Raw genomic sequence first — 18,921 nt, 5'->3', positions numbered from 1 at the left:
TCTGTTCAGTGGTGTGCTGTGCAAAAGTAATGTTCCACAGAAAACAGGTGCAATTGTTAGTACCAAGCTAAAAAGACACACTAACAAAACATTGGATAATTAAATAACAACACATAACTATAAAAAAAACATGTATTAGCAATGAGTTTAAATATCTCGACCTATTATATTCATATTTTTACTTGTATATAAACTTTGTTATCAGGGCTTTTTATCCATAGTGGAGTGGTGTAATTTATAGAAATACGTAAACTCGGCTTTACGAAAGCAGCGGACGCGTTCAAATAGTCTACCTCCCGATCCGATACGGTAGGTCCTATATCTACTGGCACTTCGAAAGTAGGATGATAGGAGTCTTCAGGTATAGTGAGCGGAAGTGCTCGTGTTAATAACGCCTCGGTCAGATCCGAGGCAAAGCGCAGATCAAGCAATCGACCCAAGGAGTTTTGTACATGGTTGACTTGAGACAGGAACAGGTCTAGAAAAATCCACAAACTAAGTCATGTCATGACTCGTTAACCGAAGAGCAAACAGAACCTTGCAGGTTGAAATCCCGAAGAACTATTAAATGGTCTTTATTAGATAGCGAGGAAGAACCCGTTTTTGAGGCTGAGAAGTGCTGCTTGAATATTAAGACATGCGAATTCGGCGGAAGAATCAGTCCGACACAGAGGAATTCCAGGTCTTGTGAAACCTGGACTGTGAAAAGCTCCGACGTGAAGAGAGATTCAACTGCAATCAGAACCCCTCCTACATGTCGAGACGAACGATTATTCCTACAAATTGTGTACCGATCTGCCAAAACTTCCGAACTGAGAATGTTCGGCTTTAACCAGGTTTCGGTAAAAGAATAATGTGTGACCAAGATGTAAAGCTATCTATAAAAAGTATGCTGAGCTCACCAAGTCAGACTATGAAGGAAGTCTGTTTTTTGAGTGGGAGGAATTGAAGTGGGATGAGGTGGTTGGAGCAGATAAGGAAGGAATGCCCCAAATCGAACAGAAACAGTCATGTTCGTTCCTTGAGAAAACGAGCAGTGTAATTGACCGTATTAAATTTAGTCTCACATCAGAGGGTTTTTACAACGTTTATTACTGCTTAAGTTAGTTGTTTAAAGGCCCATTTTGGAGAAAGCATCGGCAGCAGCCAGGCCCATTTCGTGCTCGCTGGACCCCTCCGGTTCCAATAGCAGGATGTCGCGGCTGTTCTGCAGCAGCTTGGCTACCTCCTTGACCCTGCGTTGAAAGTCCGGCCGCGAGATCTGACCACTCTGCAGGCCCATCTGCGCCAATACCATTACCGGGGCGTGTAGCTCGTACATGATGAGTCCTGAATCAACCAGAGTGAGGACTTCAAAAGGGAACAGAGGGCTTGTAGAAACTCACCTCTAAGGCGGGTCAGACCTGGCTCCAGCAAGTCGATTATGGCCAGGAACTCCCGGCAGTAGCGCTCCTTGCGAACTATGTCCTGGTGGGACATTTCGGGCAGAAGGTAGCCCTTAATGCGACCGTAGATCTGGCACAGAGAGAACTTGGCCGAGAGCAGAAGGTAGTGGTTGGGGCGCAGAGTTTTCCGGTAGCTACTCAAAAATTATTGATGAAGGATTCCATGATGGAATCTGATAAGATCTGATACGCACCGTACGAGGAAGTTCTCCAGTCCGGGTATGTCGTGAACGTCGATGGCCTCCAGATCGTTGTTGATGTGGTCCATTTGGCGCTCCAGGTCGAGGACCTTCGTTTGGTGGTCGCAGCGATCGCAGCTGCCCGGATATTAGGTTTGTTAGCCCCGGAGTTTAACCCACGAAGAGCCCCTTTACTCACGCCCAGTCGGCAGTCTGCTCCAGGGGCGCGACCGCGCGGACCGTGCCCTGCTGGCAGGCGCGGCATACAATCGCACTGCAGTCACTTCCGAGCTCCTGCGGGTCGGCGCAGCGACGGCAGCGGCACCAGAACAGCTTGCCCTCGTACATAAACGAGCGTCGCTTCAGGGTTCCCTGAAGCGTGTACGCATAGCTGAGCGTCAAGGCCTCATTCTCGCGAACGCGCCGCGATGTGCGCAACAGGATGGCGAAGGACCGGGGGTCGTCGGTGTGCGCGGTGTTCGGGCTGCAGTCGTGGGCGAGCAGGAAGGCGCTTGGATATAGTGTCCGCGCCTTGGCCCCCTTCTGGCCGATCTCGAAGCAGTTGACGTCGAGGATGCCGCAGATCTCGTGCACTGACCGAGCCCCCTCCTCCGACGCCAGATCCCCTAGCTTCCACTCGTCGCGCAGACGTCCTACCACATTCTGCTCGTAGTGTGACCAGAGCGCAGCGTTCTTGCGCCTCTCCTCCGTGTGCGACTCCATGCGGGCAATCAGAGCGAACTGTTCCGGAGCATGTGTGCGCATCAGCAGAATACGCACGACCATCACCAACTCGTACAGGTCCCTCACACTCGACGGGCTTGTGCGATCGCTGAGCAACTCCGCGAAGGCCGGCCTCCGCTCCCCGTACAGAGCGCACTCCTCGGTGGTGTGGCCGACGCGTCGTCCCAGGCCCGGGCAACTGGCCTCACACAGCGGCCACCCGCACCCAGGGCACCGGAACTGGTCCCTCCCGAGCCCCACCGGCTGGTAGCAACCCAAGCACACGGAGTCCCCACTCACGCACGGACCGATGACCAGTGGCTCCTCCGTGATAAGCAGCTCGCCCGCCTCAAGCTGCCGGTTTGCCACCAGATAGCGGCCATACACCTCGGACTGTGCAATGCGGAAGGGGCCGGGGTCAGGCGTGGGGCCATTCGCATACTGCTTCTCCGACTGGCTCTGCTTTCCGTTGCCGTTCTTCTCCGCTCTCTGGTGAGGCTGGTGCTTGGCTTTGTTGCTTTTGTGGTGGAGCTGCTGCAGGAAACAAAAGTGCTCATTAGTGACGATTGAATTGGCGGCCAGCCTCTGCTAATTGTATTCTAATTGCCATCCCTTGCCCTCGCTCATAAATCATTCGGTCCCCTTTCGTTTGTCGTCTTTCACCTAGCCTCTGGACTGCTCGTTGGTGGTCGAACTGAAGCTCCGTCTTCCTCTGTCAACAGCTGAAAATTAAATGGCAATCATCATGTCGCCAATTCTGGTAGGTGTTCCATATGAGTGAAACTATGAAGGTTTACCCACTGAATTATACATACATACGTATGCACCTAAAACTACATGCCTATGAAAATACATACATACATATGTAGGTATGTGTGTATGTATGTACATATGTACATACATGTACATCATCGGTCATCTACATCTACAACACTTCTCACGCCAACACGATCCACTAGCTCGCCCCCCTTCCCTAGAGCCAAACACTGCAGAGTCATGGCAGAGGCAGAGACGAGGCAGAGGCAGAGGCAGCTGCCGCACACTGCAGGAAGCAGAGTGTAAATGAGAGAATGTGAAAAAAACCAACAAAAGCTGCGGGACAGGGTGTGTTTAGAAACTGAAAATTTTTTTTTTTATTGTGGCTATAATAATGGTCCAATCGGATCGGTGATCTGATATATATGGTCATACCCTAAGGAATGGCGTTTTTAGTTTTCTTTTATCTCTAAAATTATAGGTTTGGGAGGTTTTCACCCTTTTGCGGTGGCGGAAGGGGGCGGGGCTCATTTTTGAAATACACTTGTAACAGTGTGAGCATACAGCAGTCTGGAGCCAAAATTTGGTGGCTCTAGCTCTTCAAGTCTCTGAGAATTAGCCGACAAACAAGACGGACAGACAGACATGGCTCTATCGACTCGGCTATTGATGCTGTTCAAGAATATATATACTTTATGGGGTCATAAACGTTTCCTTCTGTGCGTTATTCCCCATAAATACAATATACCCTATTTACTCTTCGAGTACCGCGTATAAAAAATAACAACAATATAATCAAAAGAGAAAACAAAACATCCAAAATAGATTTTCTGGCTGGTGTCGGGTGAAGAATTTGTGCATATGTGCAATATGTACATATTTATGTCTTAATTACTTATACATAAATGTATATATGTATGTATATTACTTTTATTCAAGGAACTACATACATGGTTGGGTTTTGGTATTTATTGGGTCGGAGTGGGCAAATGGCGGAGCGAAAAATGCGGAATTCTTTTACTCGTGTACTTTATTTGCTATGTCATTAAATGTCATGCCTGTACATTCATACATACACACATAAATTAATCCATACATATATATGTAAATCCTAATATACGCATGTGCATACATACATAGATATGTATGCATATGTTAATGTGAATGCAGTACATACATACATACATATGTGTATTTAAAGTGTTTCGGCTTTACTTGCAATACTCGTGTTTGCTTTTGGCTGTGCGGCAAATTAATGGCCTCCCCCCCCCTTTCCACCCCACTCTCACGACCATCCGTCCGTCCACTACCACCTGCGTTGTTTACTTTTTTCCTTCCTGGCATCGCTTTATTTGTGATTAAATTTGACGTGGTTGTGTGTTCACTCCGGCTCCTAATTGATTTTAAGTGATAATTTTTGAGCTGCGAACACTGAGAACTCAGAGGCCTGCCCGCACTTGATATGTACATATGTCCAGCAACTTGGCAATTAATTACGCCTGTTAGCCGCACAAAGTACATATGTATGCAAACACGTAAGAATGCCGTATGTCGATATGACAGCGATTGGGAAATGCGGAATGAGGAAAACCCAAGTTCTGCCAGTTCTGGCAACGCGTTGTTAGAACCGCTACGGACAAACTGCAACTGTCGAGATGTCGTCGAGCTCTGGGAGACGGCGCTGTGTCACGTTGTTGGCAACGTGGCCCAAGGCGGGGACTCGCACAGCGGCGCACACCACTACCACGGCACGGTCGAGGCACTGCACTATGGTCCCAATGACCACTTTTCTTGGCCATAAGCTTATTTTTAAAAGTTAAAACCAAGACGTGGTTTTTGGCGCACTGTATTAGGAAAAGAGTGACCATTAAAGTTGCGTACCAGAAATTTGGATAGACGGCGCCACCTTCGCAAAATCAGCTGTGAAACCCAGCGGTCATTATTACACAGCATGTGCAGTGAAAAAGTACCAATTTTATTGCAGTTTTAAATATCTCATAAATTGAAAAATACGACTAACTGATACAATTTCTTGAATGCATTTTATTCAGTAGTAAAACTACGTGTTTTGTAATGTAGACGGTATCTAGTAGTTGGCGATGTCTTCGTAATTGTATGTTAAAGTGAGGCCTTCAATGTGTATCAGTTCGTACTAAAAACTAATTTTTGAAAAAGGTTTTTCTAATAAAGTGCCACCTTAAAACCTATTGTGTGTCGTAGAGCAATAAATGATTGTTAAAATGTATATAGTCAGAAAAGCCACATTTGACCACAACTCTTACAATTTGCATTTATAGATCATAACCTCAAATGAGAAATTTCAATGTTTTTTCGCCGTTTGGAACACAATGAAAAAGAATATTGTGAAGTTGGGTGCCATATTGCATTGCATTTAAGCCGCAGTATTAGTCACTAGCTAGTTTGGAGGGCTAGAATTTGATATCCAGTGTAATGTTATTTTATAATGAAAACTCCTATGGAGAATGCCTGGTGGGACAAAAAATTCGATTATCTTGGATTTTTAAGCTGTTTTAATTGGTGCTACGACTTTTTTTTGTAGAATCTTGCCCTGCTTAAAATATTCCTATAATTATTTTGCTTCTAACATTTTGAGAAAAAAAATAAAAACCGATTTTTCCCTTAAAAAAGGCGGTGGCACGCCCATTTCCTCAAAAAACATGCCACTTGCTATTCTTAACTAATAGCAAAAAACTATATCAAAATATCTTATTTCGTTCGCGAGTTAATAATTTAGGACAACAAAAGTGGTCATTGGGACCATAGTGCACTGCCATGGCGTGATGGACACCCGAGCACCCCCGCCTGAATATTTATACACATTTATGATTTTCAAAATCATTATATTCTGGGAAAAAGTGATTTAAAATGAGAACACCCCTCTCTCACTCTCTCTCTCTCTCTCTGATGCCACAACCGGCAGCTGGAAGAAGTGGCCTAAGGGCGTTGTGTGCGCACTATGTGCATCCATATGTACACACATCCATACGTATATACATTAGCTGATCACTTTCCAACAAGATCCAAGAAAGCGTCCCACAACCAGCCCCTGTTCCATGTAAAGTAGGTATGTACATACATATGTACATATTGCGGATACCAATAGTACTCATAAAGTACAGGGAATAACAGTGGATCATATAAACGGACAAGACTCGTGTGAAACCAATTGATATAATTACTCTCTCACATATGACGAATGTATGTACATAAGGATGTATGTATTCACTAGTCATGCAACGTGACGCGACTTATGTGGCTTTCGCAGATGATTTGCTTAAGGGGAAAGACTATGTAGTCCATGTATAATTTTTCAAAATTATCTAGGACATTGGAATCAAAATATCACTGCTTTGAGCTGGAGTCAATACGTATTTGGTACGTATATATGTATGTAAATACATATGTATGTATCCATATTTATGTCTCTCTAAATCTGTATGCCCATTTTGATATGAAAAATCATATTTTCAAAGAAGAACATTTATTTTTGGATTCTTGTATATACGAGTATCTGCAGAATACGTTACAATTTCAAAATCCGAGCTAATAAAAGTTGAACAAATATACCGCTAGCCGAAATATCAGATTTTCTTTTTGAACTTTCTCATCATGTTAGAGAGACTTATGATAGATAATGGTAAAGGAAAATATTATTAAAACGAGTAGGAACGTGACAGGCTTTGTACGCGTTGTACATATTCAGATGTGTTCAATGAAATAGTAATGCTGCACCTCCTCACATTCAAAGACATTTTTGAGACATTTTCAGACTTTCAAATTGAACAAGTGATTTTTAAATAGACTGAAATGTAGGCATTAAAAAACCAAAGAAGTCCCTACATATTCGGATTTGATCTTCTTGTTTTTCATAACTTTTGACGGATACCCTTAAAAAGAGCTGTTCAAAATAATTCAAAAACACAGCATATCTATTTAAAAAAGTCTTTATCAGTAAGCTTTATATACATATATTTATATTAAAAGAAATGTTTGAACATAGCGGTATTTTTATACCCGGTACTCGAAGAGTAAATAGGGTATTTTGTATTTGTGCGAATAACAGCTGTACGTAACGCACAGAAGGAAACGTTTCCTTCGAGTCTTCGAGTCCCGGGTATAATTAAAATATTTCCCAGTGCAATTTACTTATTGTTTAAAAAAACAGATTGTAAATATAAAGAGAGAAAAAAAAAATAATAATAATTTTGAATTTTGCATAAAGCAGCTTCAGCTCCAAAGAAAAGTGGGCAGTCATATTCGGCAAATGAGTTCATCAACAACTCAGCACAACAAATTCTGCTTCTAAGGATAAGAGATCTTTTTACTGTTATGCGTGTGGCTGATCTTGGCTATGATTATCGTGTATGTTCGTACAAACAACTGTGTCCAATAAAATATTAGTGTGCAGCTTTTTTTAATTTTTGTTTTATTATGGTTGCTCTTGTATCACTGATGAAGAATAAATACAACTTTTCCATTTCCTACGTAAGATGGAGTCACAATTTAAAGTTGAGTTTTATTTTTGAGCAAAAAATTAACGACTAATTATTATTTCTTGAGTTTTAGTTTTTTGCTTATTATTGATTGATTAGTAAAATATAACTAAAAATTAGTCATTATATTGTGAATATTTCGATATAACTTTAAAAGTAATCATTATCGTATAATTTTTTTATACCGCTTATAATGATTACCATCCCTGATTGTAACAGTGTGAGCATACAGAAGTCTGGATACAAAATTTGGTGGCTCTAGCTTTTATAGTCTCTGATATCCAGGTGCTCAACAAGACGGACGGACGTACAGACGGACAGACAGACAGACAGACAGAAATAGACTCGGTTATTGATGCTGATCAAGAATATAAATACTTTATGGGGTCGGAAACGTTTCCTTCTGTGCGTTACGTACAGCTGTTATTCGCACAAATACAAAATACCCTATTTACTCTTCGAGTACCGGGTATAAAAATACCGCTATGTTCAAACATTTCTTTTAATATATGTATATTAAGCTTACTGATGAAGACTTTTTTAAATATATTTGCTGTGTTTTTTAATTATTTTGAACAGATCTTTTTAAGGGTATCCGTCAAAAGTTATGAAAAACAAGAAGATCAAATCCGAATATGTAGGGACTTCTTTGGTTTTTTAATGCCTACATTTCAGTCTATTTAAAAATCACTTGTTCAATTTGAAAGTCTGAAAATGTCTCAAAAATGTCTTTGAATGTGAGGAGGTGCAGCATTACTATTTCATTGAACACATCTGAATATGTACAACGCGTACAAAGCCTGTCACGTTCCTACTCGTTTTAATAATATTTTCCTTTACCATTATCTATCATAAGTCTCTCTAACATGATGAGAAAGTTCAAAAAGAAAATCTGATATTTCGGCTAGCGGTATATTTGTTCAACTTTTATTAGCTCGGATTTTGAAATTGTAACGTATTCTGCAGATACTCGTATATACAAGAATCCAAAAATAAATGTTCTTCTTTGAAAATATGATTTTTCATATCAAAATGGGCATACAGATTTAGAGAGACATAAATATGGATACATACATATGTATGTACATACATATATACGTACCAAATACGTATTGACTCCAGCTCAAAGCAGTGATATTTTGATTCCACTGTCCTAGATAATTTTGAAAAATTATACATGGACTACATAGTCTTTCCCCTTAAGCAAATCATCTGCGAAAGCCACATAATTCGCGTTACGTTGCATGACTAGTGCTAGACTACCCATGGGATATTTGTGGTCTGATATATGTATGTATGTATGAATACATACATCCTTATGTACATACATTCGTCATATGTGAGAGAGTAATTATATCAATTGGTTTCACACGAGTCTTGTCCGTTTATATGATCCACTGTTATTCCCTGTACTTTATGAGTACTATTGGTATCCGCAATATGTACATATGTATGTACATACCTACTTTACATGGAATAGGGGCTGGTTGTGGGACGCTTTCATGGATCTTGTTGGAAAGTGATCAGCTAATGTATGTACGAATGGATGTACATATGGATGCACATAGTGCGCACACAACGCCCTTAGGCCACTTCTTCCAGCTGCCGGTTGTGGCATCAGAGAGAGAGAGAGAGAGAGAGAGAGAGTGAGAGAGGGGTGTTCTCATTTTAAATCACTTTTTCCCAGAATATAATGTACATATGGATGCACATAGTGCGCACACAACGCCCTTAGGCCACTTCTTCCAGCTGCCGGTTGTGGCATCAGAGAGAGAGAGAGAGAGAGAGAGAGTGAGAGAGGGGTGTTCTCATTTTAAATCACTTTTTCCCAGAATATAATGATATTGAAAATCATAAATGTGTATAAATATTCAGGCGGGGGTGCTCGGGTATCCATCACGTCATGGCAGTGCACTATGGTCCCAATGACCACTTTTGTTGTCCTAAATTAATAACTCGCGAACGAAATAAGATATTTTGATATAGTTTTTTGCTATTAGTTAAGAATAGCAAGTGGCATGTTTTTTGAGGAAATGGGCGTGCCACCGCCTTTTTTTAAAGGAAAAATCGGTTTTTATTTTTTTTTTTTATGTGTTTTTATGTTTATATTTTTATGTTAAGCAGGGCAAGATTCTATAAGAAAAACTCGTAGCACCAATTAAAACAGCTTAAAAATCCAAGATAATCGAATTTTTTGTCCCACCAGGCATTCTCCATAGGAGTTTTTATTATAAAACAAAATTACACTGGATATCAAACTCTAGCCCTCCAAACTAGCTAGTGACGAACACTGTTGCTTAAATGCAATTCAAGATGGCAGGGTATGTGGTGGGTATGTGAGCTTAGAAGCAACACGAAATTGCCAAACGTCTCAAGCGCTAAAAATGAAAACGCATATGAAGTCGAGAATAGATACACGTATTGCCATCATTTATGTATGTACATATGTGTCACCGCACACAAGCAATTACGAAGCAGACTTGAAAAGGAAAAACCAAAGTTTGTTTTTGCGAGAGTCGATTTGCGTTCAATGCTCAAGAGAGCCAACGCCAAACTCTCTCAGCCGAAGGATCTCTCACCAAGAACCGAAGGCACTGGGAGCCAATCCACTATACTGATAAGGCAGCAAGTTTTAGGTCAGTTTGAAGTCTCTATGAGTTGTTCGCTTAGTACTATTAGACAGTGCCCTGTAAGAGAGCGAATGACTATGCTGCACCTATGTCTGCTTAGTTTGCATAGTTCGGCGGTTCGTTTTCTCGAGATGTCTGGCCACGTTTGTCGGGTGATGCGACAGCCCGTGACCATTTGCCATCTGTTGGTTGTTTGCAGGGTATAGTACTCCTTTATTTTGAGCTTGCAAGTGGTTATAGCCTCGAGGGGGTGGCTGTGTACTCTCTGCGAACGCAATAATCAGTCCTATGAGGTTATTTATTAGTGTCCCTAAGGATCGCTGAGTGACCATATGGTCGTGACGTCCATAGGTCCGAATCTCGCAGACGTATTGCTGCCCTTGATGCCTGTTCCTTCCCAGCAAGATCTATGCCCTGCAGGCATAGAATGGCATTTAGTGGGTCATTTGGTGTGGTGCGGAGAGCGCCTCTGATGCAAAGAGTGGCCGTTCGTTGGACCTTTGCCAGTTGAGCGGTGATTGTCTTTTTGTGACAGAGCCGGCCACCATACTGTGACTCCGTAGAGCAGTATTGGTTGGGCAACAGCTCGATATATCCATTGGACTATACGTGGGTTCATACCCCATTTTAGTCCGATGGCTTTTTTGCAGGTGTATAGGGCCATAGTGGCCTTCTTCACTCTTTCTTTCGTATTTAGGTTCCAATTGAACTTCCTGTCTATTACCAACGAAAGGTAACTGGCACTGTCGCTAAAGGTTAACCTACATTTGTTTAGTGTTGGGGGGTTGAGTGGCGGAGTTTTGTACATGTTAGTGAATAGCACAAGTTCCGTTTTCGAGGCATTTACACCTAATCCGCACGATCTTGTCTATTCTGACAATCGAGCAAGTTTTGTGGTCATAAGATCACAGAGTGTTTGGGGGAATTTTCCCGTGAACATAAGGACAACGTCGTCTGCATATGCCACTACTTTGCAACCACCCCCCTCCAAGTCACATAGAATCTTATTGACTACAATGTTCCATAGGAGGGGAGACAGGACACCTCCTTCCGGGGTGCCTCTGTTTACATACCTTGTCTGAGTGGACGAACCCATTGATGATGTCACCGTCCTGCATGTGAGCAATTGATCGATGAGCATCACCAAGTGGCAGTCCACCCACAGGTCAGTCATAGCCACCGTAATGGCTCCTGGCTCGACGTTGTTGAAGGCTCCCTCAATATCGAGGGAGGCTTCTAGGGAGTATTCCTTAAGGTGTAGAGCTTTCTCTATACCTGCAATCACTTCATGTAGGGCCGTTTCCGTGGATTTACCTTTCCGGTATCTAACCCTAGATGTATCCCACAGAGGTATTCGTTTTCTGCCGTTTCTTCGATTTCGGTACAGAATTTTTTCCAGGAGGCTCTTTTCGCTCTCCTAGTTTCTTTGTAAAGGGCAAGGCTGGTCTTGTAGTCTGCCCATAGATCGTCCTCGTGGCTGTTTTTGGCTCTATTAACATTAGCTCTGCAGCTTTTACGTAGGACTTCAATGGTCTTCGACCACCATGGGGGTTTCTTTTTCCCTCTCGGTTTGATGGGGGGACACGCGGCCTTAAAGGCTTTATTACATGCCTCCGTGAATCTATTTACAAGACTGTTAAGGTCGTCTTGTGTATCAGGGCATGTTGATGCTGTTGGGGGAAGAAGTTCTTCCAGGGTTTTAGAATATGCCTCCCTGTTGGCTTTCCTGGGGTTTATATAACTATCAGCTATTGGGCATTCANCTCCTGGCTCGACGTTGTTGAAGGCTCCCTCAATATCGAGGAAGGCTGCTAGGGAGTATTCCTTAAGGTGTAGAGCTTTCTCTATACCTGCAATCACTTCATGTAGGGCCGTTTCCGTGGATTTACCTTTCCGGTATCTAACCCTAGATGTATCCCACAGAGGTATTCGTTTTCTGCCGTTTCTTCGATTTCGGTACAGAATTTTTTCCAGGAGGCTCTTTTCGCTCTCCTAGTTTCTTTGTAAAGGGCAAGGCTGGTCTTGTAGTCTGCCCATAGATCGTCCTCGTGGCTGTTTTTGGCTCTATTAACATTAGCTCTGCAGCTTTTACGTAGGACTTCAATGGTCTTCGACCACCATGGGGGTTTCTTTTTCCCTCTCGGTTTGATGGGGGGACACGCGGCCTTAAAGGCTTTATTACATGCCTCCGTGAATCTATTTACAAGACTGTTAAGGTCGTCTTGTGTATCAGGGCATGTTGATGCTGTTGGGGGAAGAAGTTCTTCCAGGGTTTTAGAATATGCCTCCCTGTTGGCTTTCCTGGGGTTTATATAACTATCAGCATTCGAGAGATATTATCGTCTCTATGTATCTATGGTCGGAGAAGGAAAGGAAAGTGCTCTTCTAGGACTCTCCAAGCCTTGATAAGGCCTAGTATTGTATGGTACACTAGGGTGAGGTCTATGACCTCCTGTCGGTTCTTTATAATGAAGGTGGGGTCATTTCCCTGATTACAGAGAACCAGATTCGAGTTTAGGATGAAGCTGAAAAATTACTCATCCCTTACATTTATGACCGAGCTTCCCCATTGGGTATGGTGGGCGTTAGCATCGCAACCTATCAGTAGGCCTGCGTTTGACCTCTCCCTGTCGCTAGTTATCTTGCGGACGAGGTCACTGGGAGGGTCACATTGGTCGTGAGCCAGCTAGGCTAGCTGCTGTGTTGTCGCCATCGCTAAAATTTTGGAGCAGAAAGATGTTTACGTGCTTTCTAGGTAAATGCAGGTGCGAATTTTACCTTCCTTAGGTGCTACAATCAGCTTGTAGTCCTTCGTCGCTAATCCACAGACCTTGTCTCCAACCACCCAAGGCTCCTGGATTAGGACTACGTCGCCTCCGCTCGATTCCAAGCGGAGTAGGAGGGCAGCAGTTGCTGCTTTACAGTGGTGGAGATTTATCTGAAGGAGCCTCAGAGGGATCCTTTCCTATCTCCACCACTGTATTGTCGGCGTCCGACTCGCCGGAGCTTTCGTTCCGGCACATTGCCTCGAACTCCAGCATCAGCTCCGACTCTAGGGAGGCCGGCACCCTAATTCTCGCCATCGGTCTGCTGGGCACTTCGCTCCAGTCGACTGCTGCTAATTTAGCGCCTGGATAAACTTCGCCTACTTGCGCTACCGCATCTTCGCAGGCTATAATTTTCGTGTTGCCCTGGAACCATCCCATGTCTTTGCAGACTGGAGGTGGGCCGGGGTCTTTGTCCAGGAGCTCGAAGCAGCGGTCGGCCAGTGCCGCTTCCACCCACTTCCACTGGTTCCCCGGGATTCTTCCGCCCGCGCTGCCTTTGTCGACGACGCCTTTCAGCGTCATCTCCTTGGCAATCTGCGCGAAGGACACATTTGGCAGTATCCTGGATCGCTTTGCAGCTTTTCCAGGCGTCCCTTGAGGGCGCTGCCTTTTTGGTTGCTGGGGCGGCTTATGCGGTTCCAGAGTAAAGTTCGGAAGCACTTTCGAGGCCCACTTTACTTTCTTTAGCCAGTCCTCTGAGGGGCTGGTTTCTGTGCTTGCGTACTGCCGACGGAGTATGTGCCCTGCACTCCTCTTTTCGGCGTATGTGAACCGTTTAGCTTCGGCGCTGGTCGATGGCCCAGCCTCCCCCTCTACTTTGCCAGAAGGTCGGGCAGCCGCAATGTTGCTTAGCTTCCTCTCCAAGGCGTCAGTATTGGGGGGTGCTGTGCCACCCACCCCAGCGGGCTCGCTCCCTCGCTGTCCACCGGGCAGGACTCTCCTGCTATCGAGCGGGTTAGGCCAGGCCTTTGGGCCGCTGCCTTTCCCTGCTTGGGATTCCTCCCTTCAGACGTTTGGGGAGTGTCTCTCTCATTTTTTTATTTTTCTATTTTTTTTTGTTATTACTAAAATTTTAATTCATTCTGATCCCACGAGATGCAGAGAAGGGGAACGGTCAGGCCGGGCAGAGATCTACGTTGCCCAGGTAAGGCATCATTAGAACAGGGGGCTGGCATTTTCCTGAGCTCTTCGTACACGACTGGGCTAGTTTTTACACCGGGCCCCCAGCCAGGCGGACTCTCGGCACGGGTCGAATGACACCTCAGTCCGGCCCGGTTTGAGGTGGGTGGGTGAGGATGAGGATAGGTGTTGTGTGGGGAAGGGGGAGTGTGTGAGCTACTTAAACGAGGCGGCACCACAAGCGCATCGTCAGTGTTGCTATTTATTTATTTATTGGGCTGTTTATTTCCGCTTATTCACAGCTGACCTACCTAAACATGGTAGGCCGATCGCTATCCGCAACCTGCGACCCGTCCGGTGGCCTCAGCTAGGCCCCTTGAGCCACCTCACGCTCGTTGGATTCATCGGAAAGGAGCGGGGGAATCCACTTCAAATTAATTTCTTCATTCTGTCTATTAGAATGATCTGAGCCGATCTTAATTTATATATTGCCATTCTCTACGGAACTACGTTTTTACCCTCTACACCCACACCCGCTGGCTCTGTTCTCGTTGCTGGTGTTCGTCCGCATCGAAGTACATAAAAAACAATGAAATCAGCAGCAAAATGGGCAACATGAACTACAATTGAACAGTTCCTCCTAGGATTCCAATCAGAACAAATATAAATACCTTCGCACATGAAGAAAGAACGCAGGCTAAGCAAGAGGAAGTGGATAGGAACTTGTGCGATTGAACTTTAGACGGTTCTGATCATTTTGGGCAGAAAATACAAACTTAACTGCTTAACTGCTTAAGTGCTCGCAGTCAATTGGAAATACCAAATGAAGGCACGACGGGTCTGGTAATAAGTTTTTTAGCGCTTAATAAAATTGTCACGTCAATCAAATTGATAGTTTTGTAAGTGTCACGAGAGGCGACGTTGAATGGCCTCCCAGACTCCAGTGCTGACCGCTGCGGTTTTTTTCAATGCAAAGTCTAGAATATTAAGCCTGAGACCACTTAAGAGCCAAAGGCTAAAGGTACCGAAAAAGTAGTGGAAAGCGTATAAAAAACGCTAATTCCTGATACATTTAGAATTCTTGCACTACGTTCAAGTTGTTTCTAATCAATGACCTTTTTGAATAGAGCTTGGAACATCTTTCTGCTTTTAACCCGTCCTAAGGGAAACGGAGATGAATGAGAGAGAGAGAAAGAGTTTTCTTAATTACAGTGAAATAAAAAAGAGATGTGACTTGTGCGAAGCTTTTTACGAGTCACAATTTGTATACCCGGTACTCAGTACTACATTTGTACCTTAGTGGATTTTTTTTTAATCTTTTCTTCATATTTATGTCATCTAGATCTACATCTACATCACTTCTCACGCCAACACGCTCTTTTAGCTCGGCCCACTACACTAAGCGGAGTGTGGGATAAAATAACGTGCAAAAAACAAAAATAAAGCTGCTGGACGGGGTTGGAATATCCACTGAAAATTAATTTCTTCATTCTGGCTATAATAGTGATCCAATCTTTTCCCAATTCGGTGATCTGATAGATATGGTCATTCCCTAATACCAAAGAAAATTGTGAAAATCTTGAAAATTGTGGATACAGCAAACTTTCGCCCTTTGTGTGGCGGACGGGGGCAGGCTAATTTTTTAAATAAACTTGTAAAAGTGTGATACGGTGGCTTTAGCTTTTATAGTCTCTGAGATCCAGTCGTTCAACAAGATGGACAGCCGAGCAGACAGACAGATATAGACTCGGCTGTTGATGCTGATCAAGAATATATGTACATACTTTATGTGGTCGGCACTTTTTCACTTTTGTGCACAAATACAATATACCCTATTTACTAGTGCCGGGTGTAATATGGATGTAATTTGATCGAACTGGAATATGGATAGCTGAACTTTGCCTATTTGGCTTTAAGCATTTTTGTTTGTTAATTTTATTACATACTCTGTACAGTGTCTATATGTTGTATAGTTTAAGTAAGAACACAAAACAAATAACAAATTGGACTGGAGCGGAGTGCTTTATACAAAAATTATCGCCTGTGCTTTTATCGCTTGTTTTTGTGCACACTGCAGCTTGTCGCCCGATTATCTTTAAACGGCAATGTGGCGATTGCCTGCAGCTCCGGCAGTCAGAGCCAAAAAAAAAAAACAGCCACAAATTCACCATGGAACGAGCTTACCATCGGCTTCGGTGGTCCTGAGCATGAAGAAACTATAAGGAGGTCTCGTCGGAGAATCAAAGCAAAACGTGCGAGTGAAGAGTACGAGTGAGAGGGCTCTCGCTGCAAGTGTGAGGGCAAAGACAGTGGAGTGTGCTGATCATGAAGAAAACATTCGTCCGCAACCAACCTTCCGCGTCGACAAGCAAACGAGCACTGAACCTAGGGCAGAACCATCAAGTAACTCTGCCACAGACGAGGCCTCCTTATAGTTTCTTCATGGTCCTGAGCAAATCGAAATTCTACAGCGCAGCGGCGACGACAACGACTGCAAAATATATTCAATGCACAGGCGGCCCAGCACGTGGTGGATGGAATGGACGATGGACCAAGCCGAACCTGTCGCACGAGTCGCACCGGGAAGCCGAAGGCGCCAAGCATGCCTTATAACTCACCACATGGCCAGCAGCTGGCACAGTCGTTGGCCGGCTATCCCATCGTGCGCACTTGTAACGGAGCGGAACGTAACGCGACCCAACGGAGCGTAGACAACGCGTGCAGCAAAATAACGTAAGGAATCGTTCGAGTCGAGTTGTCTTCCTCTGTGGAAAGGAGTTAGTGTGCCATTTATTGCTGGTAACTTGATTTCGCGTTTAATGTAATTTCGGCTGGGGAGTACGAAGCCGCATCTGATAGTGTTTTTGTTTTGAATTTTTTTTATAAGTGAAACCTAACCGTTTTATATCGCATCCGCATCCTTTGTCGCACCGCGCTACTCTGGCTGTGTATCTGTGTGCGCGCGAAAAGGAGTGAAAAAGTTATTAATCATTAAAGGACATTTATGTCGGGTTGTGACACGCAAAAACACACACAAACACAGAGGATAAATGCTACATACTCGCCCACAGTTAAGCTTACTTAACTTTTGCATCTCCGGGGCCTTCTCTTATCTGAAGACAGTTTTTGTTGTGTATTTTTCGTTTTCGTTTTACAAAAATGCAACTTTCAAACACGTTTTCGTCAAAATGTTGAGCCCCAAGTTGATTAGGAAAATTGATTTTGATGTCATAATTCTTTTGGCTGTTGAAAATAGTGTCAGTGCTTGGTTTGGCCCTGTCCGATGTCCCCTCAGTTCAAATATTCTGCGTAAAAATTTAATAATTTATTACGTGAGGGAAATCCACGAGAAGTCATATGCCAAGTGACAGATAAATAGGCCATGGCTAATGTATACAGGGTCGGCGCAGGGTGTTATGACGCCTCCTCTGATAATATTTTTTCATTTTTATACCCGGTACTCGAAGAGTAAATAGGGTATTTTGTATTTGTACATATGTATGTAACTCACAAAAGGAAACGTTTCCGATCCCATAAAGTGTTTATATTCTTGATCAGCATCAATAGCCGAGTCGATAAATCAATGTCTGTCTTTCCGTTCGTCCGTCCGTCAGAGACTATAAAAGCTAGAGCAACCAAATGTTGCATCCAGATGGCAGTATGCTCACACTGATACAAGTGTATTTACAAAATTTTCGTTTATTCAAAATGAGTGGAAAACTCGCATTCGATCGTTGGTGATAGTAGGTGCACCTGAAAAACTTCGATCTACTCTGGACAAGCAAAGTCAACCAAATTCTGGGAGAAAAACACACATTGGTAAAGACATCTACGAGTAAACAGTTTTTTTTTATTATCTTGAAGAACGTTTGGTAGCCGGTTGAGTTAGTTTAGTTTTATATGCCGCAATTGAGTCCACTCCTTATTTAGCACCAGTCAATTTTGGAACTTTAATTTTCTATTGAGAATTTTGTGCAATTGTGTGTAAATTGTCGTAAAAACCCCAAACGATTTTTTTGATTTTCCAACTGCTTGACAGAAGCGGAATTCATCATGAAAGAACCAGTTCAGAATTTATCTGGTGTGAAGATAGTCATCTCAACTCAATTAATATTTAAAACTAAGACTAAGTTAATATATTTTCCAAGTAGCAAAACAAGTTAATAAAGTGAGTAACAAGGACAGTTCAGGAAATGCAGGCTTCGCTCAGATACATATCGGAGAATCCTTAAACTTAGGCGACAATATTGATTCAGAATTTCAGAGATACTACGATGGGTAAAAAAATAAGGATTTTTTGCCAAAATATACTGTATGTATGTGTATATTTTGGGGAGTTATACCGAAAAATGGAACTTTGACCCATCGGTACCTTGCTAATGAAAATATAATTTATGTTTGTTGCTCTTTATACCCGGTACTCGAAGAGTAAATAGGGCTTATAGTTTTTGTGGTAAAAAAATATAAAACATAGAAGGAACCGTTTCCGACACCACAAGCTATATGTATATTTTCTTCACCTGCATGTACATATGTACATAAAAACGAGTACACATGTACATATATACAGCTCTGTTCAATAAAATAGTAGTGCCGGACCTCCTCACATTCAAAGACTTTTTTGAGACACTTCCAGACTTTTAATTTAAACAAATTATAGGTTTTTGAATAGAGTGAAATGTAGGCTTTAGAAAATCTAAGAAATCCCTACACATTTGCATTCCTTC

At 43.1% G+C, this 18,921-nt stretch overlaps 2 protein-coding genes across 4 annotated transcripts in view; one reads left to right on the top strand and one right to left on the bottom strand.

Annotated features, from left to right (window-relative positions):
* Positions 1-1,021: 1,021 nt before the first annotated feature.
* On the bottom strand, positions 1,022-16,396 carry LOC117591285 (SET domain-containing protein SmydA-8). Of its 3 annotated transcripts, none has more exons than XM_034284485.1 (5): positions 16,379-16,396; positions 1,824-2,881; positions 1,640-1,762; positions 1,386-1,579; positions 1,022-1,329 (listed from the first exon to the last, which is right to left on the bottom strand). In XM_034284485.1, exons 1-5 carry the CDS (start codon positions 16,379-16,381, stop codon positions 1,112-1,114), a joined length of 1,596 nt encoding a protein of 531 aa, XP_034140376.1. In that variant the 5' UTR covers positions 16,382-16,396; the 3' UTR covers positions 1,022-1,111. The 3 variants fall into 3 exon arrangements, with proteins under 3 accessions (XP_034140376.1, XP_034140374.1, XP_034140375.1); XM_034284483.1 differs by lacking the exon at positions 16,379-16,396 and adding an exon at positions 4,430-4,775; XM_034284484.1 differs by lacking the exon at positions 16,379-16,396 and adding an exon at positions 4,430-4,775 and having other exon boundaries at positions 1,824-2,878.
* Positions 16,397-16,848: 452 nt separating this feature from the next.
* The window catches only part of LOC117591287 (thrombospondin type-1 domain-containing protein 7A), a 178,337-nt gene continuing 176,264 nt past the window's right edge, over positions 16,849-18,921 (top strand). Inside the window, exon 1 of the mRNA XM_034284487.1 lies at positions 16,849-16,927. The gene's annotated coding sequence lies outside the window, so the exon portion shown is untranslated. The remainder of the gene's footprint in view (positions 16,928-18,921) is intronic.

This window comes from Drosophila guanche, unplaced genomic scaffold (assembly GCF_900245975.1).
Source record: "Drosophila guanche unplaced genomic scaffold, DGUA_6, whole genome shotgun sequence".
Classification (NCBI taxonomy): Eukaryota; Metazoa; Arthropoda; class Insecta; order Diptera; family Drosophilidae; genus Drosophila; species Drosophila guanche.
Note: the sequence above shows the minus strand (reverse complement) of the source record. Positions and strands in the feature narration are given on the sequence as shown.

Coding starts and splice junctions, on each gene's coding strand:
- LOC117591285 (XM_034284483.1), bottom strand. CDS start 4,624: ATGTACTTTGTGCGGCTAACAGGCGTAATTAATTGCCAAGTTGCTGGA. Junction 1,763..1,823: donor GAGCAGACTGCCGACTGGGC/GTGAGTAAAGGG, acceptor ATATCCGGGCAG/CTGCGATCGCTGCGACCACC. Junction 1,330..1,385: donor AGGTCTGACCCGCCTTAGAG/GTGAGTTTCTAC, acceptor TGGTTGATTCAG/GACTCATCATGTACGAGCTA.